Genomic DNA, 24,739 nt, shown 5'->3' on the forward strand with positions numbered 1-24,739 from the left:
TGTGTTACACTTTTGTTTGTGCTTTGTGAGGAGTTTGATGGCTTGTAGGTGCATTAATGTTGTAACTGTGTCTTCTGCATACTTGGTCTATATACGATAAAGTATTGGATTGATTGACCCAAAAAGCACTAGATGCTGTGACTTCCCTTCATCGTCCCTTTTACTCAACATTTTGATTTCATTTATTGCAGGTTTAATTTTAGGCAAATACCTAACAACTGCCAAACTTTTATTAAATTTTGTCCAGTCAATTTTCTGTGATGCTGTGACAAAATCAGGCTGGACAGTTATACAGGCATATATTTTTCTGAGCCTGGTTTTGGGTCCTGCAATGCATGACAAGTAAAGATATTATTGAAAGAGCAAATTATAACCAATGTACAGACAAAACTTTTATTTTATTTATATGGATAGATTTACTTTTTTCAACTGATAAACTTGTGAAGGAAAGAAAATGTTTTGCTAGTCAAACCCTTGTCCTTACTTAATTTCTCGGCCAAACCCCAATAATTTCACACTTGTTTTTATAGCCACTGAGGTAGATTAACAGACGAATAGCAAATGCATCCCTTGTAAGTTTAGACCTATAAGCTGCCCATAAAAAAAAAAAAAAATTAGACTAACTTCTTTCCCAATTCAACAAATCAATCCAACCACATTTCCCATAACCTATTGCTCAATGGTTGTTTTTTATGTCCCAATAATAGCATTCCCTGGCCAAAACCCAGGAAAGATTCTGGGAAGTCATGTGATTTCATTCGAAAAAGAGAGAAAAAAAAAGGTGCCATGTTAATAAATGCGTATTTGGTCAAAGCAGTGGAGAGTTCCTAAAAGAGCTCTCTCCGGAAGGATTATCTGGATGGTGTAATGACTGAAAGAGCATAACTTTGCACCGCAAAAATGATCTTTCTTTTAGTTTTTGTGGCTTTTCTTCATATTGCAGTGGAGGCAGAGAATCCAATGTAAGTATTTTTTTCTTTTCTAAATCACAGCAATGCACACACTCATCATCATTAAATTAAAAAATGGAGCTTTGCATGAAAATAATGTCGCAGCTTGATTTTTTGTGCACCAGATGTCTCATCACTGCCCCGAACATCGTTCACTTGGGGGTGGAGGAGACAGTGAGCGTGCAGCTGCATGGAGCCACTGAAAGTGCCAGTGTTACTCTGTTTATCAGAGCTCCTCAAGGACGAGGAACTTTATCTGAAACAAAAACTGTAAACTTAAATGAAAATAATCAATATCAAGCCGTGGTGACACTTCAGGCAAGTCCACATAATTGTTGCTTATTTGTTTTAAAGGGTCTAGAATGATGGTCTACAAACATATTGCATATAATATATAGTAGATATACTGTACAGTGTTTCTAAAGCTACAGTGTGTCTAGGCTTTTTTTTTTTTTTTAAATAAACAATTTTATTTCAGAGTACAGTGCCTTGCAAAATTATTTATACCCCGTGAACATTTTCCACATTTTGTCACATTACAACCAAAAAAATACTTAATGTATTGGAAAATGAGAAACGGTTGAAATATTCGAAATTCTTTACAAATAAAAATCTTAAGTGTGACATGCATTTGCATTCAGTCCCCTTTACATTAAAATCCATCGGGGTTGGGGATCTCTGCAGCTCCTCTAGAGTTACCATGGGCCTCTTGGCTGCTTCTCTGATTAATGCGCTCATTCCTCCGCATGTTAGTTGTCCATTTATCATGAATACTGTATTTGTTCTTACACAACATGGATATGCTGATGTAATACATATCATTTAGCCTAATGCTGATTATTTTCCTAAAACACTAATCTCATTGTGGTTTCTTCCTTTTATTAAATAAGATTTTTCCCTTTTCAGATTGATCCTGTAAAGTTCGCTGCACTCAAAAGCAATAATGACCCTCATGTCCTTTTGGTTGCTAACAGCGATGGTGTGTTTAACAGAACAAAAATGGTCCATATCAGTGTGTCAACCAGAAAGGGTTATATTTTCATCCAAACAGACAAGACAATCTACAACCCAGGAGAACATGGTAGGAAATCAGATATTATTATGGCAACAGGAATTTGCACAACAGTCCACTTTATTAATCACTGCTTGTTTGTTTGTTTGTTTGTTTGTTTGTTTGTTTGTTTGTTTGTTTTAGTGAAATATCGAATCTTCACCCTGGATAATTACTTGCTTCCCATAAACGAATTAATCAATGTCCAGATTTTTGTAAGTATCATGTTATGTACTTTCACGATAATAAGAATGAAACATAAGCTGACTGTAAATTCTTTATAGAATTCCAAAGACATGTTGGTCTACAGTCACACCCTGCCTTCTGACCAAATCCTGCAGAGGACGTTCACTATTCCAGACGTGGGATTGTAAGTTAAAAATTAACTTTAAAAGATATCTGGCTAAAACAGGGACAGAAAAACACACGTCACTAATCAACATGTACGCTGATCGATGTTTAAACCGCATTGTTTATATACAGTACAGTACAGTGAGGGGATAGACTGTATACAGTCAGGTCAACAAATATTTAGACCAGGACACAATTTTCATGTAAAAAAAAAAAAAAGGCAATAGTTGTACAAAGGCAAATAGTGTGTAATGCAATTTTTTTTTTTTTTTTTTGAGAAATCATATCTAAATAAATATACATATAAATCCTTGGGCCAACCAGCACATCCCTCTGAGATCTGGAGAATTTGAAGGTCAAGTAAACACCTTGAACTTTCAGCATTGGCTTTTCTGTGGAATCAAATTAAACATGCTGGACTTTGATCTTCAACGTTAACCCTTCGCTGCCCTTGATCTTGTCACCAGTTCATAATGGTGATAATGTGATTTTTTTAGAAGAGAAAATTATCTGGGTCTGTGTGTTTAAAGTAATCTGACTGTGTGGAACAGATTTTTATTTTTTATTTTTTTTTTTTTTAGGGCAGGTCACTGGAAAATCACAGCGTACTTTGATAACTTTCCGCAGTCTAAAACTTCAGTGGAGTTTGAGGTTCGAGAATATGGTAAGTTTTAAGAACGTAGCACACTGACAATATTCTTTGCACTTTTGTTTTCAGATGCCTGATGGTAGTGAGCAAAATTCCCAGTTTGCTGGATGTTTTCATTGCTTTTTAAAAGTCCATCCCTTTTTTAAAGGCTGTTGAAAATCAAATAGGAGTTGAAAATAGGAGCCTTAGGGCTTTATAAAATCTGTGTGAAAGCTGTTTACGGCTTCAGCGCTGGTGGAAACCCAGCCAAAATATTATGCAACAAGAAACTGGTGACCAAGTTTACAATGAGAAGAAATTCCTGTGAATATAAAAACACATGCAGTACATATCGGCCAAAACACAGTATTGGTGCTGATTTAATTAATTTGTTTGTTATGCATATAATACAAGATGCCAAAGAAGCTACTTCTGAAGTTTATGCAACATGGAAGTGAAAAAGCTTCCCTAAAAAAAATCATGATTTTATACGTGCCTCAAAAATGGCCATACAGTGTTACACTATAAAGGCTTTAAACAAAAATAATTTAAATGCAAAGTTAATATATTTATTTATAAGTATTGATACTAAAATTGGTGGAAACATCTATTAAAGCATTCCGTGCATAATTAAGAATTATTTTCTAAAAATAACTTAATTATTATAAGGTTTATGTCTTTTCATGTGAAATCTAAATTTCATTAGTTTTATCTGAATGACAATTAAGATCACTGAAAGATTTCAATTTAGAGAGTTACAGACACTACATACAGTAAAAGGGCATAAAATTGCATTTAAGAAATGTGTTTCTTTTAATCTGAATAGAAAAAATATATATACGTAAATATACAGTGTGTATATATATATATATAAATTTGTACTTTTTTAAAGTTTCTATCTATCTATTTATCCAAATTTATTTCCCTACATGTCAATGACACATTGTGAACTATAATAACCATAATATATTCGAACATTGTTTTCAGTTCTGCCCTCGTTTGAGGTAAAGATCGAGGCTGTTGAACATTACATCTCTATGTTAAAAGATGATTTTTCCTTCAGCATCTCTGCCAGGTATTGTATGTTGCATCCTGTGCTTATTAAAAAATGATTATTTCATTGTGTCCTGTATTCTCAATGCTGGTGTCTGATGTTCTCAGATACACCTATGGGAAGGGTGTTAATGGGGAAGCATATGTGAGATTCGGACTGATTGACGGAAAAGGAGAAAATACTTATCTTCCTGGCATAGATAAACAGATTGCAGTAAGTACAGTAATTTACAATGCATGAAGCTAATTTAACAAGGTGTATTTAAGTTAAATCTGGACTTTTGATGGGTAAAAACTCCCTTTATTTCTCTATATAATCCCCTGCTACACTAATGCACTTACAGCAATGTTTCACTAGTGCTTGAATACTATCAAAGTAGAAAGTTTTCATGGCTGGAGCCGGCCAGATGCTGGCTTTAAATCTAAAACACTGACCTCCCAGGAATTTAATGTAATTTGTCCCTTTAGTGTATTGCAAAAGGGAATGACTGCAGTGGGCTCCGAGCCACCTCACCCGGGATCATACGGCCTTTTTGCCCTATTTAAATGTTTTACTGCGGCTTGGAGTCTCATCACCTGTCTACCATGCTTGAAATCTTCAGTAAATGTTGAATTCATTTTATGGCTTCGTTCATAAGGCCTCGTTTGACTTGCACTTTATAACATTTATTATCTTAGTGTAGGTGCATGTTATTCACAAGTTCTGACGCGTGTCTTTAGTTACACAGTGTCACTGACGACATCAGACGTTTCGTTGATTTCTTTGTCTCTTGTTTATTTCCAACATCAAAAAACAACGGTTGTTACAGTTTCTTGCATAAATCCACTGTAGTCACGACAAGTCGCTTGCTGTGTTCTGTAGCTTCGATAGATTACAGTTACAACAACTTATTTTACTGAATTCCTTTTAGCTTACTGTCTCACGCTATCACGGTCAAAAGCTTGTGTGCTCCACACCTTTCTGTATCCTTCCGTGTCTTAACAACAACTCCAACTAACGTGCGTGATAGACATGGAACTGCATAACTGTGGGATGATGTCACAGAACAACACATGAAATGATGTCACAATACAAATTATATGTATGATACTTAATGCTTAATGCTTAACTAATAAACTGAAATAAGATAAACATAACAACAAATCACAAGAATGAAATATGGCCCTTACATTTCCAGCCCCTAATTGACAGGCAGGAAGACTGACAATTACACACATTTTTTGTTTTGTTTTTTTTTTTTTTTTACAATTGGGCCACAACATTTACTATTGGATTAAAATTTGAATTAACTTTCTTAACACTTTAGAATTAACTTTCTTAACACTTTAAACATTTTTTAACGGTTTAACTTAAGGTATTCATATTGCTGCGTACCAAATGAAAGGAACATGACTACTTTATAAGGTAATTAACAGTCCATTTCACATATCAGGCACAGCTTATCGATGGGTCTTTCCAGGGTACTGGTTTTAGTTTAGACCAGTACATGCCTCACAAGTCCTTTTTTATCAGGGAACACTTTCGTGATCCGTCCGACGACCCATGAATTTCTTGGAGAAGACTCATCAATTATTAGAACTACGTCTCCAATCGAGAGGTTTTTTCTCACCTGAGACCATTTTTGGCGCTCCTGAAGCAAGGGCAAGTATTCACGCACCCATCGCTTCCAGAATAGGTCGGCAAGATACTGAATTTGCTTCCACTTGCGACGTGCGTAAGTGTCCTCTTTTTTGAAAAGACCAGGAGGCAAGTTTGGCTGTTTTTTCATCAGCAGCAGGTGGTTAGGTGTCAGGGGCTCCAGGTCTGTGGGATCGTCTGTAGCGGTGGTAAGGGGACGGTCATTTATTATAGCTTCCACTTCACACAGGAATGTGTGCAAGCTCTCATCGTTTAGTGTTTGTTCTTTTAGTACAGACCTCAAGATTTTTTTTACTGACCTTATCTGCCTTTCCCATATTCCACCGAAGTGAGACCCAGCAGGAGGATTAAATATCCATTGTATCCCCTTTTGCATGAGGACGCCTTCAATTTTTGACTGATTCCACTGTTGGATAGCTTTACGCAGTTCAGTCTCAGCGCCTATGATGTTTGTTCCATTATCACTTCTCATGACTGACACCTGGCCTCTTCTGCACATGAAGCGTCGAATAGCGTTTAAGCAGGAGTCTGTATCTAATGACTGCGCGACTTCAATATGCACGGCTCTTGTTGTCAGACAAGTAAACAATACGCCATATCTTTTAACATTACTTCTACCCCGTTTGACCTCGAAGGGTCCAAAATAGTCTACCCCTACGTTAGTGAACGGTGGGTGATCTGGTGTTATTCTATCGCGTGGCAGTTCTGACATTTTTTGTTCACTATTCTTCGCTCTGATCTTTCTACATGTCACACAACTGGACAGAAACTTTCTCACAAGGGAATTTGCTGTCGGAATCCAGTATTTCTGCCGCAATTTTGAAAGCATATAATTCCTTCCACAATGTCCGACCTGTTCGTGAGTGTTTCTTAAGATTAGGGTTGTAATGTGTGAGTCTTTGGGTATAATGACAGGGTGTTTTGCATGCTCAGGCATTGCAGACCTACCAAGACGTCCTCCAACTCTTAGCACTCCATCCTGCAGTACTGGATCTAGTTTGGAGAGACAACTGTTTCCTTTTACGGATGCATTACCCTTTTGTAACATGGAAATTTCGTCTTTGAATTTTTGGTTTTGAACGAACTTAATGACTTCGTTTTCTGCCATTGTTAAGTCCTTAATTGTCAGAGACTTATGGTTTTCTGTTATTGAGTTGTTTGCCTGTCCCTTAATCCTTTTCGTTCTCTGTTTAAGCATGTCTTTAACGCAAAGAATCCAGGCAACGGATCTTTTTAACTTATACCAGTCGGAGTGATAGTTAATCAGTTTACTCACGGCATCTGTGCTCTCTGTAGTTTTTACGAGATTCGCTGAGGCTGAGTGTTTAATCTCAATGTCATCCTCTTTCGTCGACAGATCGTGAATGTTTTCAGGCCATTTACTCTCTGGTGTTTTAAGAAAGGGGGGACCATGGATCCAATTGTTGTTTTTCATGAATTTTTCACAGGAAACTCCTCTGGAAGCAGCGTCAGCTGGGTTTTTTGAAGTGTTGACGTACCTCCACTGCTGTGGCTTGGTTGACTCTCGTATGATGGAGATTCTGTTAGCGACAAAGGTTTTGAAGCGAAGTTTTTCATTAACAATGTATCTCAAAACAGTTGTGCTGTCGGTCCAAAACACAGAGTCCAGCAGTTCTATTTCCAGTTGACCTTTCAACATTTTGTCGTTGTTTACGGCGACCACTGCCGCTGTCAATTCCATTCGGGGAATAGTAGTTTGTTTCAAGGGCGCTACGCGAGAATTCCCCATCATGAATGCACAGTGTGTAAATCCATCAGCATTTACTAACCTAATATATGAGACAACTCCATATCCCATTTCACTTGCATCTGAGAAGTGGTGAAGTTGTGCTGTATTTGTGACTCCAAAGTCAACTGGTTTTACGCATCTTGCTACACTAAACTCAGACAATTGATGCAACTCGTGTAGCCAGGCCCTCCATCTTTTTATAAATTGTTCGGGAATGTCATCGTCCCAAGCGAGTCTCTCTTTACATAACTGCTGCATTAAGATCTTAGCTGGCAGTATGACTGGTGCAAGGAAGCCTAAGGGGTCATAAATTGAACTAGTGACTGACAAGATTCCTCTTCTAGTCACAGGCCGCTCTTTTAAACTAATCTTGAACTTGAGCGTGTCTGAATTAATACACCACAGCACCCCTAGAGCCCTCTCAACAGGGAGTACGTCTTTACTCAAATCTAAGTCCCTCATGTCTTTAATTCTCTCACCCTCAGGGATGGAAGCTAGCAATGTACGACTATTACTTGCCCACTTGGTGAGGTGAAACCCTCCACTTGCGCACAGTTTGGTAGGATTACTATATAGCGCAACTGCTTGACTATGACTAGAGACAGACTTCAAGCAGTCGTCTACATAAAAGTTTTTAAGTACTGTGTTGACTGCCTCGGCAGATGCATTGCTGCGGTTTTCTTCTGCTGTTTTCCTGAGGGCGAAGTTAGCTACACTTGGAGATGATTTTGCACCAAACAAATGAACAATCATTTTATACTCAACCAAGTCCTGACTCACGTCTCCGTTCGGCCACCACAGGAAACGCAACAAGTCTGTGTCCTTTTCCGGAACTCTGACCTGATAGTACATGGCTTCCACATCTGCCATCATGGCAACTTCTTCTTGTCTAAAGCGTGCGAGCACCCCAATGAGTGAGTTTGTCAGGTCGGGTCCCTGCAGAAGCTCGCTATTTAATGATATTCCCTGATAGCTGGCAGCACAGTCAAAGACTACCCTTAGCCTTTTCTTTTGAGGATGGTACACACCATGGTGAGGTATGTACCACACTTGCCCGTCTTGTCGACTAGGGTGGGGCGTGGGGACCTTGACTGCATGACCCTTTTCAAACATGTCGTTCATGAAGTTTAGATACTCTTTGTGAAAGGAGAGGTTATGCCTAAACTTCCGTTTGAGGCTCAGTGCGCGCTGCATGGCTGCGCTTCGGTTATTGGGCATTTGAATAGCTACTTTCTTAAATGGGAGACCGATGTAGAAGTGATTATCGGTAAATTGCAGGGAGTTAGTTACAGAGTCTAAAAACTGATAGTCCTCTTGTGACAGCTCAGCTTTGTCATCACAGTTCCGTTCAGGAAAATCATGGTTGTACTGTTGTATCAGCACTTGCTCATTGTCACATGTGCCTTCCTCGACCGACTCTCGAAGAGGTCCATTTATGGTCCATCCAAGAGCAGTCTTTACTGCATATGGCCCATTGTGCCTGCTGTTAATTATTCGCCATGGTTCTAGGAGCCTGTGCTCTTTGTTACCTATGAGAATTTCAACTCCAGCATTAATGTAAGGCAGTTTTACTTCGCTGAGGTATGGCCACTTATCAATGTCGTGCTGTTGTGGAATATTTTCCACTGAGACTGGGATACTCTTTTGTGTGAACACTTTGGGGAGTTCAACAAAGGTGTTTTCTTCCAGACTGCTAACCTCTAGATCAGTAAGCACATAGCTTTTTACTTGTTTCTTCGCGTTCAGGGTGCTTAACATGATGTCAATTTCTTTACCTTGTACGTTTAATCGCCTTGCTAGTGACTCTGTACAAAATGTAGCAGAGCTACCTGGGTCCATAAAGGCGTATACTTTTACTGTCTTGTTGCCCTTTTTGGACTTTATTTTAACAGGTACTATGGAGAGAATACAGTCATCTCCAGCCCCGATACACGCACTCGTTTCGTGACTCGCTGTAACAGGCAATGTTTGAACTGGTTCGGTTTCGTCAGCCTTTGCGATCGCTTGAGCTGTGTCTTTTGCTGCAATGTGTAGCATGCGAGGATGTTTCTTTGAGCACAACTGACAGGTAATTTTCTTCGTGCAGTCTTTGCTTAAATGTCCTTTTACTAAACAGCCAAAGCAGAATCCATTCTTTTTTAGAAAGTCCAATTTGACCTTATATGTCTCATTGTTAAACTTGTGGCATTCGTCTAGGGTATGATCTTGCTCACAGGATGCACAAGGTTTAGTGAAGGCACTAATAACTAATGCACCACTACTCTTTACTGTGATTGAGTCTCTATGAACTTTACCAACCTGTTTTACGCCGGTCGCACAGCTGCTGCCCCTCTTTTCTTCAGTTTTTTGCTTGAATCCTGGAGAGGATTTGCTGCTGTGTTTTTTACCACTAGTCGTTGTACCACTAGTCGAAACGTTCAGGTCTCCAAAGAGTGGGTTGGACATTACCTTTGCTTCTCGTTCTACGAATTTCATCAGCTGCACGAACTTAGCTCTTTCCTGATTGCGCTCCTCGTACTTGTATACGTGGCTTCTCCATTTTTCACGCAATTTGTAGGGCAGTTTTGAGGCAACACCTCTCAAGTTGGTAGCATTGTCTAGCTCATCCATGTAATCGATGCTTGACATGGTATTGTAACATTCTACTAGGAACAGGGAGAAAGTTTTTAGCGACTTTCCGTCCTCTGACTTTATTTCCGGCCAGTTGAGTGCCTTTTGCATCAGCGTTGTAGCGATTATTTTTCTATTTCCGAAATTGTCATGTAACAGTTTCATAGCCTCTGCGTAGCCACGATGTTCTGGCATGAGCAGGCAGCTTCTCACTAGGTCCTTAGGCTGTCCTTCAGTATACTGCTCGAGAAAGAACAGCCTATCATGATTGCTATCAGTGTTGGTTTCGATGGCATGTTTAAAGGCTCTTACGAAGGACGTGAACTCAAGAGGGTCACCATGGAATGGAGGAACGTTGCGCGAAGGTAAGGAATGTTGCCTCTGACTCTTTGCAAACATGTCTGTAAGATCTGCCTGAAGTGGCATCCTTCCCTGAGGCTCCACTATGTCAGTGTTGTAAAGTGAGTGTTCATTACCTTGGGTGGGCCGTTCCATTAGGGTGCTTGACATTATGGGTTTGGCACTCACTGGCATGCTTAAGTGGGTTGCTCTGAGGCGTGATGGCAGCTCGAGGTATTCCGTTGCCGAACTGTGGTTGCAGTGGTCGTTTTGCTCTGGTTCCGGGGGGCGTGCACCACTCGTTTCGACGACCACGCTCCGTCTGGCAGGATGTTGTTTTTTGCGGTTCTGGTAAGAATTTAGTTCAGCATCGGCCATTGCAAGCGCCGTTTCCATTTCCAGCCTTTCCTTTTGTGCTTTTAATTGTGCTTGTCTAGCCTTTAGTCGTGCTTTCAATTGCTCTTCCTCAATCTTTAATTGTGCTTCCTCCAGCTCCAGCGCCTGCCGATCTCTCAAAGTTGCTGCTTTAGCCAGCAAGGCTGCTCTGTTGGCTTCTGCCTTTTTTAGTCGAGTTTCGGATGCTGCTGACGTTAAGGACCTCTTGGATGCCGCTGACGTTACGCTTCCGTGCCTTTGGGGGGCGGGCGTCTTACGCTCCGCCATTGACACACTGTCGTTTGGCGAGACTCCATCGTCAACTGTTTGAGACAACTTAAAGCGATTATTAGTGTCCGCGATCCACGACTCCACTCTTACCATGAATTCTGAGCAGCGCGTTAATCTAGGGTGAAACCAGTGCTGCTGATCGGTTTCACGCTCTTCGTCCTTTGCGCGCGATCGCACTGTTACATTACTTTCGATAAAGTCATTTAGCAGCGCTCTGTATTGGCGGCGCTTGGCTTTAACGTCATGCAAATTACAAGCATTGTCCATAAGCGCCTCCAGTTCATTGTATAATACAGTCAACTGACTCCACTTGCCTTCTCTGGCGCTCTTCAGTTCGTCGAGCACCATCACCTGCTCAGATTCGGCGATAGCGGCGTTGTCCTCGCCGTGTGACATGGTGAAGTTTAAGGCAGACAAGTCCTCTTCTCGCTTTCGGTTTCGGTTGATGCGCGTTTTTGAAGTCGCACGCGCGCTCTTCACAATCTTAAATCACTTATCTTCATTTCTGCGGCGGAGCAAGCTTTTGACTTTAATGTAGGTGCATGTTATTCACAAGTTCTGACGCGTGTCTTTAGTTACACAGTGTCACTGACGACATCAGACGTTTCGTTGATTTCTTTGTCTCTTGTTTATTTCCAACATCAAAAAACAACGGTTGTTACAGTTTCTTGCATAAATCCACTGTAGTCACGACAAGTCGCTTGCTGTGTTCTGTAGCTTCGATAGATTACAGTTACAACAACTTATTTTACTGTATTCCTTTTAGCTTACTGTCTCACGTTATCACGGTCAAAAGCTTGTGTGCTCCACACCTTTCTGTATCCTTCCGTGTCTTAACAACAACTCCAACTAACGTGCGTGATAGACATGGAACTGCATAACTGTGGGATGATGTCACAGAACAACACATGAAATGATGTCACAATACAAATTATATGTATGATACTTAATGCTTAATGCTTAACTAATAAACTGAAATAAGATAAACATAACAACAAATCACAAGAATGAAATATGGCCCTTACACTTAGTGTGTATCATCATATACCAAAGCTATACCAACATTAGGATTAATGCACACAAAATGTACCAATTTAGGACAACTAACTTTGTTTTTTTTTGTCATTAAAAAAATATGAAATTAAACTATCCATATATTAATAATATGTAATATTTAAATTTTAATACACCATATCTATACAATTCTATTAACACGCAAGGTAAATATAAACAAGGTATAATACTACTACTAATTATAACAACAACAATAATAATAATAATAATAATAATAATCATGTTGATTAATCATGTCAAGATGGCCCCGCTAATGATTCCACACTATATGTCATGGTCATTTAGGTCGAGGATGGCCGTGCAGATGTCATGGTCCAGACTAGAGAGTTACGGTTTGCAGCAGCCAGACAGGACCTAGAGCACCTCACAGACATGTACCTGCACATCGCTGCTACTGTTCTGGAAAGAGCAAGTGAGTCTCAAACAGTGAGAGGATTAATCCTACTTACGATCTACTGTTGTAGTATCTTAAATCTAAATGTATCTAAATCTTGCTGTGTGCTTTATGTGTGTGTGTGTGTGTCTGACATATGCAGGTGGAGATATAGAGGAGGCAGAGAGCTCATCGCTGAAGATTGTGACCTCTCCGTATGTCATTGATTTGTCAAGGACAAAGAAGTATTTCACTCCTGGGGGCGTGTTCTCTATTCTGGTGTGTGTTTAAAAACAAGCTACTGTACACCACATGCCATCACAGAGAAGTGCTACTCTATGCAAATAAGGATACGGTACTAGGGCAAGCAAGATAATGAGATATAGGTAAAATATAGAGAGAAGGGAGAGCTAAGCCACTGAGTTACTGATCGGAAAGTTGGCAGTTTGAACCCCAGCTCCGCCAGGTTGCTATTGTTGGGCCCTTAAGCAAGAATTTTAACCCCATCTGCTCCAGGGGTTGCTGTATGATAGCTGACTACAATTTAATAATAATAATGATTTGTTACACGCCAAAGTACTAATAATCGATATAACACTAGAAAGGTACATTTTTCTGGCGCTTGCCGTGGAAAATATATTGGAGTCATGCTAGCAACATGCTACTTATGCTAGCATCATGTTAGCGACATGCTAATGTATGTTGCTAGCAACATGCTAATATAGCTAGCAACATGCTAATCATGTCAGCATCATGTTAGCAACATGCTAATCATGTTAGCATCATGTTAACAGCATGCTAACAGTGGCTTATTAGCAACATGATAAACACGAAATACTGATTGGTTGCTCATTGGTCATTTACTGAGTTAAATGACCCCTCCCCCGTGTCTCTATGGCAACGTTGGGCACCTCTTGCGCCCTCTTGTGGGATATGTTCTGACAGCCTGTAAGCCTCTTTAAATGTAGTGAATTTAAGGTTTCTACAAAATTCTTGCTCTGCCGCTAAAATCTGTCAAAGTTGGTCCCAATGTTAAGTCTATGGGCCAAACCTTACAAAAGTCATAGCACCCCATTCATGAATAAGCCGCATGATTTGACACCTCTTTTTTGACACCTCTTTCGACTACCGTACGGTAGTCCCGTATGGTTTGTTGGGTCTACAACAAACCGTATGGGACTAGTTACGTGCCTAACTTTTGTACGGAAGAAGAAAAAGAAAAATAATAAGCCTGTGAAATAATATTAGTAGTAGTGATTTGCTTCACAAGCGACACTAAATGATTAATACTACTGAATTGTTGACGACTCCAGTTCTAATTGGACAGGACTTTAATCCTAACCCTAAAAGTGTTAGCTTTTATGTACAGGAATCCCACCATATTGTGAAGTTTTTTGTAAGAAACTGCAGTACTGTGCAAAAGTCTTTACCCCCCCACCCCTTCCTCATTTCTTCATGTTTGCTTTCAGAGAGCCAGACTTTCTTGAAATTTTTATTTAGTCTTGAGGAATAGTTCTCCAGGCTTCCTGAAGGACTTTACCTTTTTAATTTTTGGCTCTTTTTTTTCAGTGCAGTCCCTGTCCCTGAGCAGTTTCAGAGAAATATTTGTTTGTTAAGCCACACAGTGCATAAAAAGCATTTAACTTAATGCATGAACCAGTGAGAAACAGGTGCAGATGATGACAGATGATCAGGAAGGTGATTAGTATACTGGTGATGCTAAATGCTGAGTTGTTGGAACAGATGAGATGGGAAATGAGGTTTGCTGCTGAGTAAAATTGCATGTTGAATGCCTTTTGCTTATTAACTGTATGAGAGAAGAAGAAAAAGTGATGGGACCAACTGTTTATAGTTGTTATAATGAAAAGAATAGCAATAGAACTTGTGTAGATATACCGCAACAATAAATGTAACTACATTATGCTAAAAAGTACCATATGTTTTTTTTTTAGATAAATAATTAATTGTTCGTAAAAAATCATGCAATTTATTGATATGACATTGAATGTGACTTATGAATCACACCTCTCTGCTATACTCTAGGGCACCACCAGCTTCCCAGATGGCACGAGAATCCCTAATTTGTATATTAGGGTGGTGGCTAGTACAGACGGAATACCTTTGATTAGGGAAAGCACTGGAGATAACAATGGAAACATAGCCATCACATTTCCAGTCCAACAGAGGGCTAAGCAAATGTCTATAGAGGTAACAGGAACAAAGCTTCACTTCAACTCTTGCATATTTGCTATTCTTAAAACATCAAAACTTTGAAATATATTAATAAGTGTTTTGTCCTTACATCTTACACATCAATGCATCTTCAAGCAGTTTTCACGTGTTTAATAGGTCCAAGCACAGGGAGACGATAAAGAAATCATCAGTGAGGCCAAAATAACCTCCACAGCAATCGCCGAAACGGATGGCAGTTACCTGAGTGTGGAGGTGCCGCATCAGATCCTTAACCCTGGGCAAAGCCTGGAAGTCACATTCAGGGACATCACGACATCAAGAGCTGCACGACCCTCACATATCTATTACCTGGTAAATACCCCATGGTGTTATAAGGTTCTAAAGCCTCTAAGGGTTTTGAGTGGATTTATCATTTAAAGGTGCACTTTGTAACTACATCAAGGGTTGAGATCATACAGTAATAGGAAAGGTTGTAAAAATTTAATTTTTCCTTACAGACAGCAGGGGGCAGTAAAGATCAGGAACAGCATTTCAAACCAAATGCTGGAAGCTGTGCAAAGACTCAATCTGCTGCATGTTTTTTTTTCATAAACCAAACAAATAAGCAAACAAATAAATAAAGTAGTCTAATTAAAATACTTTAAAAGTCTAATTAACACCACTTATTATTATTATTATTATTATTATTATTATTAAAACCAACACATATTATCATTGCCATCATCCTCATTATTATTAAACTAATAATAATAATTATTATTATTATTAATAATAATATTAATAATAATAGCAAAAAAAGAATAAGATAAAGAGATGTGCAAGTTACGTATAGTAATGTATAATTGTCATGTCATGTTTATCATCATCATCATAATGATCATCATCGTTAGTAGTAGTGATTACTGTTATATTTCCATATCAGCATAATTAGTAAAAATTTCTTGGGAAATAAAATAATTATTATGTAATATAGTGGTAATAATAATAATAATAATAATAATAATCTTATATTCTAGGATTTGTTTACACTGCCTTGTCACGTGTTTAATAATAACATTAACTACTATATTACAATATTTTACAGATGATTAAATGTAACAAATGGTTAATGGAAACTTATTATGGAAACTTATAACAGATTATGTTCTTCCAACAGGATACCCAGTTGTTCTTTATTCCTCATTCACCATACTTCTGTGTCAGCAGCGTACTGTACGGTGTTTGATGTTTCCTCTCTCCAGATTGTGAGTAAGGGCAGAGTGCTGAAGGCAGGCCGCATACAGAGGACTCAACTGACCTCCATGAACCTGCCTTTCTCCGTGGACATGGTGCCCGCCTTCCGCCTGGTGGCCTACTATTACACACAAGCTGGCAATATCGTGGCTGACTCCGTGTGGGTGGATGTGAAAGATGTGTGCCAAGGAAAGGTAGGAGAATCTGTCACAGTCAGATCAAGGTACACTTTTACACTTTAATTGATGCTTATACAGTATATCAAGATTTAGTTGAACTAGTTGTACTAGATTTATATGTACAGAATAAACAGTACATCTTTATAAATATCTGTACATATAAATAATATATTGTATATATAGTATACTATACATATGCATATACAGTGGGGGGAAATATAATTGTTTGATCCCCTGTAGATTTGTCCACTTACAATGATATGTCTATAATTTTTAGCATAGGTTTATTTTAAAGTATAGAAACAGAATATTAATTTAAAAACTATAATGCATAAATTAAGTTGCATTTCAATGAGTAGATTACATTCCCTACCAACCAACAATACTTCTGGCTCTCACAAAATTGCTCATGCGGTACACAGATTAATTTAAGAAGATGCTCCTAACAACAATGCGATCCTTCATTTTTTGGGGGATTTAATCTACAGGGAATCATATATATAGCCCAAAAAAATTAAGGGACCACTTAGTCCCAGTTTGACTTGAACGCCCCTCATACAGTATGTGTATGTAAGGTTCAAGTCAAACCAGAACTAAGTGTTCCCTTATTTTTTTTTTTAAACAGTGTATATACACACACTATACAGGAGTGTAATGCTTTTTGTTTGTTATCATTTTCAGGTAGAAATAGTTCCTTTCAGTGAACTGAAACCTGGGCGGGCTGTTCAGGTGTCAGTCAGGACTGATTTGGACAGTAAGGTGGCTCTGAGTGCTGTGGATTCAGCTGTGTACGTCCTCAATAAAAAAGGCAAACTGAGTCCTCAAAAGGTACAGCCTAACAAGATGCTTAGCTCATAAAGTTATCCAGTAGGTGCAACAGTTCACTCAATATGTAGGAAAAGCATCCATACATACCCAGTTCTATTACATAGATCGTGTCACATATGAAATATGTTTTTCACATGAGATTGTGTGAGTAATGCGTGATTAAATGTAAAAAAAAAAAGTAATCATTTTTTTAAAACAACAACAACAACAACAATAATAATAATAATAATAATAATAATAATAATAATAATAGAAATAATAATAATAAATAAGAAAAGTACATGAATTCAGGTGAAATGGAGAAAAAAAGTCCGCCAAAAATCTATCTAATTAAAGAACAAAATTCACTGACACTGACCTTCCTGCAGATGTTCGAGTACATGAACTCGTATGATCTGGCCTGCTCTGTAGGAGGAGGGGAAAATTCCAAGTCCGTCCTGGAAGGCGCAGGGCTCACGTTCATCTGTAACTGTGTTTCAGCACCATTTAATTTCAAAAGTAAGAAGTCAACTTAGAATAAAAAAAAAAAAGAAAAAAAGAGAAAAAAAAAGGATAAGCTCAATCTGTGCAGGTATGGGCATTAATGTGTATTAATACATCGTTTATCTCCTGTCCTAATTAGGCCATACATGCAACAAAGATCGTCAAAGACACAAAAGAGACCTTAATGCACTCGGTAAGTAAAAACCTTTAAAAAAACGTTTGTACCATTCATATGTTTTACTGAGTCTAAGAGGTTCATCACCATACCGTGCTTAAAGTTTTCTGTAAATGTCAATCAGTTTTATGCCTTTATTAATGAGAAATTTCATCAAGTCCCAGTTTGACTTGAACGCCGCTTGTACAGAACACATTAAACTGTTTACATTGCAAAGAATTTATTAAGGCGTTTTTGTTATATATTTTTTTTTTTAGTTAACAGTTACAAGCATCCCGACAGGAAATGCTGTCAGGACGGAAGGATGAAAGGCCTGATGTTAAAGCCGTGTGTTGACCGGCTGAAACACATAAAGCATCAGCCACGAAGCTGCCAGGAAGCTTTCAAAAAATGCTGCGAGGCTGCAACAGCTAAAAAGAAGAAGGACATTATAAACAAAATGAGAAACGTTTTAGGAAGAAGTACAATTTTTATATATTTTTGCATCAGCAATTTTTAACAATTGTCATAACATTTAAATTAAGTAAAGAACAGTATTAAAAAGTTATTCAGTTTGTGGACACATGATACTGCACTGTTAAAATCAGCATTGAGATAAACAGCTTGAATTTATCAGATACAGAAAATGAACCAAGTTGTGGTATAAAGAGTATTTGAAACAATATGGAATATTATCAGTAAAACATGTGCTAATATAGCATTCAGTGCTAATATAGCATTCAGCCCTAATACACTGCTAATGCTAATATACAGTAGCATTCAGGCCATCAGTCAGTACATGTCCACCAGTCAAAGCCCATTTCAAAAAGCGATAAAACAACGAAAAAATCTATTCTGAACATTTTCTTTTTATTCTTTTTATTATTATTATTATTATTATTATTATTATTATTATTATTATTATTATTAAGTTTATACTCATTTGCCTGGAAATTCTAGAAATCAGCTTTGTGACAATGATTTTGTAATGAATTTTTTTTTATGAAATTGAGTTAAATTGACCTGAATATCCCCTGATGCCCTTTCCAAATGATTTTGTGTAATAGAGATATTGAAGGACACATGGGTTTCTTTCCCTCTTCTTCTTTTCATGAAGCATTAAGCAGTGGAACAGCAGACAATGAGATCGATGAAGTACCTGTTTACCTGCGCAGTGTCTTTCCTCAGTCATGGATGTGGCATATTTTAGATGCAGATGCCTCGGGCAACGCCAGGTACTGTACCTCCCAAATCAGAGACAAAAATGAGGGCTTCTTATGTTTGTAGAATAATTCATACTGATTTTCTATTCACAGTGACACCAAAAAAAATAAAAAAGCATTGCACAAAACACAAAATATATTATAAAACAAAAAAACATTCACAAAAAACTAAACCTTTTACAAAACATTAAATAATTTCACAAACAAAAACACAAACCATTTCACGAAAGACACAAAAATATTCCAAAAACACGAACTCATTTCATAATACACAACCAAATTGAAACATTACAGAATAGGTCATTCTTGTTTTTTTTTGTTTTTTCTTGTTTTTGATTGGACAGAACCAGACTGTGTTTTTTTATGCTTTTTGTGTTACAAGAAATCTGTTTGTGTTTGTGAAGTGTTTTTTTTTTGTTGACATTTTCAGGAAAATTGAATCTGTTCCTGACTCCATAACCACATGGGAGGTCCAAGCTGTGTCGATTTCTCCATCAAAAGGTAAAGTGCTACGACTTTTCCAAAGTTATAATTTGATTATATTATAATTAAAATTATAGTTAAAATTTCTGCTGTAATTACGTCACCTCAGGATTTTGCATAGCAGACCCACAGCCACTGAAGGTCTTCCAGGACTTTTTCATATCTGTTAAACTGCCGTATTCAGTAAAAAGGAACGAGCAGCTCGAGGTGAAAGCCATCGTGTTCAACTACAAGCAACAGAAGCTACAGGTAATGTTCATCCTCGAGCAGAACCGGATTTAAGAAGTGATCTATGCACTGTTTAATGTATCAAATAATAATTCTGGATGGGGACAAAACTTGTGGTTAACGTACTGTATATATACTAAATGTATACTTTTTATTATTTACAGTTTAAAAAAATTTCATACTTTCATATTAAAGTTTATTTTAAAATTAAATTATAAAATGTTGATTAAAATAAAATGCTAAAAAGCTCCTCATAGTTTCTTAATACCTTCTTGGTGATCTTTTATTTTTGAGTACGAAAAATGTAATGTGAACATGTGAAGAAAAGGTACAGTATGTTCAGCCAGATTAGAAATCCTTTAGTTAGCATACACAGTATTTAGTCGCTCACCTGTCAGCCGTCACTTTGTCTCAGGTGACAGTGAAGTTGGAGAAGGTGCCGGGGTTGTGCTGTGCAGGTACAGGAGATGTGGTGCAGCAGGTGACAGTGGAGCCTCAGTCTGCCACGGCTGTAAATTTCTCCGTGGTGCCTCTGATCATCGGGAACGTCCCTATAACCATTGAGGCTTACGTCTCCAGCAACATCCACGATAAGATACAAAAAGAGCTCAAAGTGGTGGTACTGTACTGTACTTTACACTCAATCTCTATTGATCTAATAAACAAGCTTCAGATACACATTTCATCTTCAGGACGTCGGAAGTTAATGCTGCTTTTGATTTCTGTTTACAGGGAGAGGGCGAGTTAGTCCAACTAGAAATGGAATATAACATTGACGCAAAAAGTAAGACAGAAATGCTGCATGACTGTGTTATACTGTTACACCTGAGTAACAGTTGTGTTAATGAATTTATTTTGTTGTGTGCAGATGGGAAAAAAATAGAATTTGACATTCTCGCCCCTGAGGACGAGGTCCCCGGTCAGGAATCAATCACACGTATGAGTTTTAGAGGTAACGTCTGCATTAACCGGTTGCAGTCCTACAGGTGTGTCTACTCCTAATTAGCCTTGGAGGAGAAAGTGCAGACAGATGAAAAGATGGACAGACGGAGATAAATTAAAAGATTAAGTGAAAGTTAGATAAATAGCGAGACATCAGGTGAATAGTCTAATATACAGACGTCTAGACAAGTAGATGGGCAGGTTAATGCACAGATAGAAAGAGAGAGAAAGATATTATATGGATAGACAGAGAAACATAGAAGGATGGACAGATATACAGGTAGAGCAATGGATAATAGATAAAAAGATGTGTGTGTGTGTTCTGTTTCTAGGTGGTGTGATGGGACAATCCGTTGATAACTGTCTAAACCTTGATGGAGTGAACAAGTTGATCAAACTGCCTACTGGCTGTGCAGAACAGACCATGATGAGGATGTCTCCCGCCATTCACGCCATGACATATTTGGGTGCCACCAACCAATGGTTCTCCCTGAAAGACGAGCGCCGAAAGGAGGCTCAAACCATGATCCAAGCGGGTGAGTGTCTGATACCTGCATTTCAGTGGAACAGCTCAGTCAATCATAAGAGCTGCTCGTGATGATGTGACAGTGTCAGTGTAAAGCAAGGACAATATCTTTCCATGTGTGCTTTCAAAAATATTAAGTAATGGAAACTACATGGGAGAATTGTGACTCTGTCAGTTTCTCACTCTCAGCTACATCACTCAAGTTGATAACTGTTGAAATGGTCCTGCGTTAGATATATGGACATTCGCCGCAAATGAGACAGACTTGAACGAGAGTGGGCAGACCAGAATTCATTTTTCGAATTCGACTTTTTGCTTCTGGACGTGCATACAGTACAGCACTGCCATCAGCAACACCTGTATTTCATAATAGCGCTGGCAATAGTTGGCATCAGCAAAAGTGAGGCATCTGGCTTTCTTCCCTCTTCCAGAGCAAGATTACAAACCCAAACCCTAACCCTAACCCAAGCATATTTTTTGCTAAAATTGTATCCAATTTTTTTTTGTTGAAAAAATATGACGCGTTTAATTTCAGATGATTTGCGTATTTCTGCCGTTTCAGAGGACAAATGTGTCCACATTAGAGTGTGTCATGAGTCGGTGTCCTGTGTCAGCGTGGCATAATTGCAGAGGCAAAGTGACGGTTTTAATGTACTTTTAATGAAAACTATAAACAAAAACTGAAACAAAACACAATAAACTCAAAGACTTTACTTTAAACACAATAACCATACTAATAACAACAACAACAAATGCTAGACAAAGACACTAAACTTAAACAGGGTATTTATACCAATTAACTAATGAGTCACCTCGGTTCAGGTGAGTGCTCCCATCACCTGACCGAGGTGCAGTCTGGGACATGAAGTTTTAACTCAAAAACCAACTACACCAGAAAACACAAAGAGTCTGGGCGTTTTGGCGAACTCTAGGGGTTAACCCTTACAAGGGAGATAAAAGTCACTTGGAAGTTTGAATATGAACCTTTGTGGCACGCCAATCCGATCTGACGAAAAAATCTTATGCTTGTAACAAAGGTAACTATAAGCAAATCAAGATGAGCATGGGAATTTTTATTCCTATAAGCTAATGAGTATTTATATATTGTTTATATTTGTGGGAATGTTTACTAAACAATTTCGTTGGTACTCACTCACTCAATCATCGCCTTTACTGCTTAATCCTGTATTCAGGGTCGCAGGGGGCCTGGAGCCTATTCCAGGAGACTTAGGGCAGTATGCAAACTCCATTGATCTAATTAACAAGACCCCGAGATGGGGATGGGCTGTCATAGGATACTGTACTGTACATTTAAACCCAGAGCCTGGAGTTGAACCCATGACCTGGAGGTGCAAGGCGACAGCGCTAACCACTTAGTTGGTACTAATTCCAAAAAAATGTATAGCATATTTAAATTCACTCGCTCACAACTGCCTAAATCGAAATTAGAAACTTTCTGTTTCCAAGATATTTTTGCTCCTGTTGTAGAATCCTGCAGGATCCCAGTACTGTTGCATAAGAAATGTATCAACAAAAGGGAGAAATAATAATAATGCATTTTTCTATTTAGATCTGTTCGATTCTTAATATTACTGTATATATCTCCATGTCACAAATGAATGTGTGCTTTACAGGTTACACCCGGGTCCTTATGTACAAGAAGAACGATGGATCATACGGAGCTTTTCTGAAAACACCCAGCAGTATTTGGTGATTTTTTTTTGTAATTAATTACTGAGATGAAAAAATGGTCTCACCTTTATTACAATTACAATTTGTTCTATGCCATATGACGGCGTGTTCAAACCCGTCTCTGATTATCCCTTCAGGTTGACTGCGTTCATTGCCAAGGAACTGACAAGATCACGGGACATAATTAAAGTTCAAGAGTCCTACATTCTGGAAGCCATATCCTATCTGATATCCAAACAAAAAGCTGATGGATCATGGGTCGACCCGAATCCTCTTTATGACAGAGGAATGAAGGTACTGTACTGTACGAGCAGCGCAGAGAGTAAAACCATTAACATCCACCATACATTATTCTGTATAATAATTAAGAAATGTTATTAATATCTGTATTCTCAGGGTGGAGTTGGACATGCTGAAGATGACGTGCCCTTGACTGCTTATGTCCTTATAACCCTGAAACACGCACTACCTGTGTATAAACCGGGGACAGATAATAATCTGGTAACACATGAATATATTATTTTCTTCATCTATTCTTGATCCAGCAGTTCTTATATCTTCCTAGCACAAGTTAAAGTCTGATTGAGTATTTTTTTTGAAGCACGGTTTCAGTCTTAAAATTAAACAATTCTGATTCTTTGATTTAGTTCTTTCTTTCCGCGTTTATACAGGAAAAAATGCAATAGAATTACAGGAAGTTTTGAGTACAACTGGAAAAAGTTATAATTTTTCAGATTTTTGGGATGCATACTCACAGTAAGATGCGGGTCGACAGAGTATATTAAAATATACTCTTTTAAAAATTCTGTCCTAGCAGACAGTTCCCTCTTGTGCTACCGCTCCTGTACCTGTTTATTCCACTACTGCGAAAGCTGTAGAAAGATTACCTCTTAAAACTAAAGCGACATGGACCTGTGCGGACGGCGCAGCATTGGTCAATGGCCAATTGGAAAACCTAGAACTTAGCTGTTCTTTATGACCAAGAAAGAGCACTACAGATGCCATGTTTGCTTTGAGAATGCTGATAGAGAAGTACAGTATACTGTAGAGGATGTCAAAGTGTTGCATTGTATGTTTATAGATCGAGAAAAAGCATACTTTCTGCTTATTTGCAGAGGTGATGGACAGGCTGGCGGATGAGGTTAGACAAGAGTCCCCGTGGACTATCATGTTTGGAGTTGATATTGTGATACAGAGCAGGTTAAGATGAGTTTAGAGAGGTGGGTGGAGGGATGCACTGGAGAGATGAGGCCTGAAGATCAGTAGGAGCAAAACGGAGTACATACATGAGGGTGCAGGAAGGGTGGAATGGGTGGAGAAAAGTAGCAGGACTGATCTGTGAAAGAAAGGCATCAGCAAGAACGAAAGGGAAAGTTAACAGAACGTAGTGAGACCAGCAATGTTGCACAGTTTAGAGACGTTGCTGCTGACAAAAGGAACAGAAAGGAAGTAGAGCTGGAGGTGGCAGATTTAAAGATGCTGCGATTTGCTTTGGGAGTGACAACAATGGACAGGATTAGGAATGACTGTGGAGGGACAGTGCAGGTAATTTGGTTTGGGGACAAACTTAAATAGGCCAAATTAAGATGGTTTGGACATTTGCAGACGGAGGGATGAGAGGTATATCGGAAGGAGAATGTTAGAGATGGAGGTGCCAGGTAGGCGGAGAAAAGGAAGACCCAGGAGGAGGACATGCAGGAGGTTGGAGTGACAAAGGAAAATGACGAAGTTAGATGGAGACAAACGGTCCGTTATGGTGACTCCTAATGGGAGCAGCCAAAAGAAGAAGAATATGTTGTTGTTTTTATTTTTGAAAATATTCAAAAATATTTTTCAGTCACTTCTTTCTCTTTTTCTCCGTTTCAGAAACGTGCTATTGCTAACGCGAACCTTTATCTCCTTGCTCATTTCGATGCACAACAAAACCACTACGCCATTGCCATTGCAGCGTATGCTCTGTCTCTGGATAATCATCAAAGCCCAGAGGCCCAGCGAGCACACGAGAAGCTGATGGCCTTGGCAACATGCAATAAAGGTTATGCATTCACTTACAAAGACTTTAGTATTAGTATCAAACCCAGATAAGTTACA

At 38.5% G+C, this 24,739-nt stretch overlaps 1 protein-coding gene across 2 annotated transcripts in view; it reads left to right on the plus strand.

Annotated features, from left to right (window-relative positions):
- Positions 1–799: 799 nt before the first annotated feature.
- The window catches only part of c4 (complement component 4), a 32,895-nt gene continuing 8,955 nt past the window's right edge, over positions 800–24,739 (plus strand). Inside the window, exons 1-28 of one of the 2 annotated variants that reach the window (XM_053507582.1) lie at positions 800–962; positions 1,076–1,268; positions 1,857–2,031; positions 2,146–2,216; positions 2,286–2,371; positions 2,934–3,016; positions 3,968–4,055; positions 4,142–4,247; positions 12,397–12,523; positions 12,648–12,763; positions 14,528–14,692; positions 14,834–15,028; positions 15,919–16,104; positions 16,771–16,917; positions 17,286–17,415; positions 17,540–17,593; positions 17,833–18,036; positions 18,672–18,789; positions 19,208–19,278; positions 19,370–19,509; positions 19,904–20,107; positions 20,221–20,272; positions 20,357–20,440; positions 20,763–20,966; positions 22,591–22,666; positions 22,786–22,942; positions 23,045–23,149; positions 24,515–24,683. In XM_053507582.1, coding sequence (XP_053363557.1) covers positions 901–962; positions 1,076–1,268; positions 1,857–2,031; positions 2,146–2,216; positions 2,286–2,371; positions 2,934–3,016; positions 3,968–4,055; positions 4,142–4,247; positions 12,397–12,523; positions 12,648–12,763; positions 14,528–14,692; positions 14,834–15,028; positions 15,919–16,104; positions 16,771–16,917; positions 17,286–17,415; positions 17,540–17,593; positions 17,833–18,036; positions 18,672–18,789; positions 19,208–19,278; positions 19,370–19,509; positions 19,904–20,107; positions 20,221–20,272; positions 20,357–20,440; positions 20,763–20,966; positions 22,591–22,666; positions 22,786–22,942; positions 23,045–23,149; positions 24,515–24,683 — 3,568 coding nt within the window. In that variant the 5' untranslated portion in view covers positions 800–900. The remainder of the gene's footprint in view (positions 963–1,075; positions 1,269–1,856; positions 2,032–2,145; positions 2,217–2,285; positions 2,372–2,933; positions 3,017–3,967; positions 4,056–4,141; positions 4,248–12,396; positions 12,524–12,647; positions 12,764–14,527; positions 14,693–14,833; positions 15,029–15,918; positions 16,105–16,770; positions 16,918–17,285; positions 17,416–17,539; positions 17,594–17,832; positions 18,037–18,671; positions 18,790–19,207; positions 19,279–19,369; positions 19,510–19,903; positions 20,108–20,220; positions 20,273–20,356; positions 20,441–20,762; positions 20,967–22,590; positions 22,667–22,785; positions 22,943–23,044; positions 23,150–24,514; positions 24,684–24,739) is intronic. The other variant, XM_053507583.1, reaches the window with a different exon arrangement.

Source organism: Clarias gariepinus, chromosome 11, assembly GCF_024256425.1.
Source record: "Clarias gariepinus isolate MV-2021 ecotype Netherlands chromosome 11, CGAR_prim_01v2, whole genome shotgun sequence".
NCBI lineage: Eukaryota > Metazoa > Chordata > Actinopteri > Siluriformes > Clariidae > Clarias > Clarias gariepinus.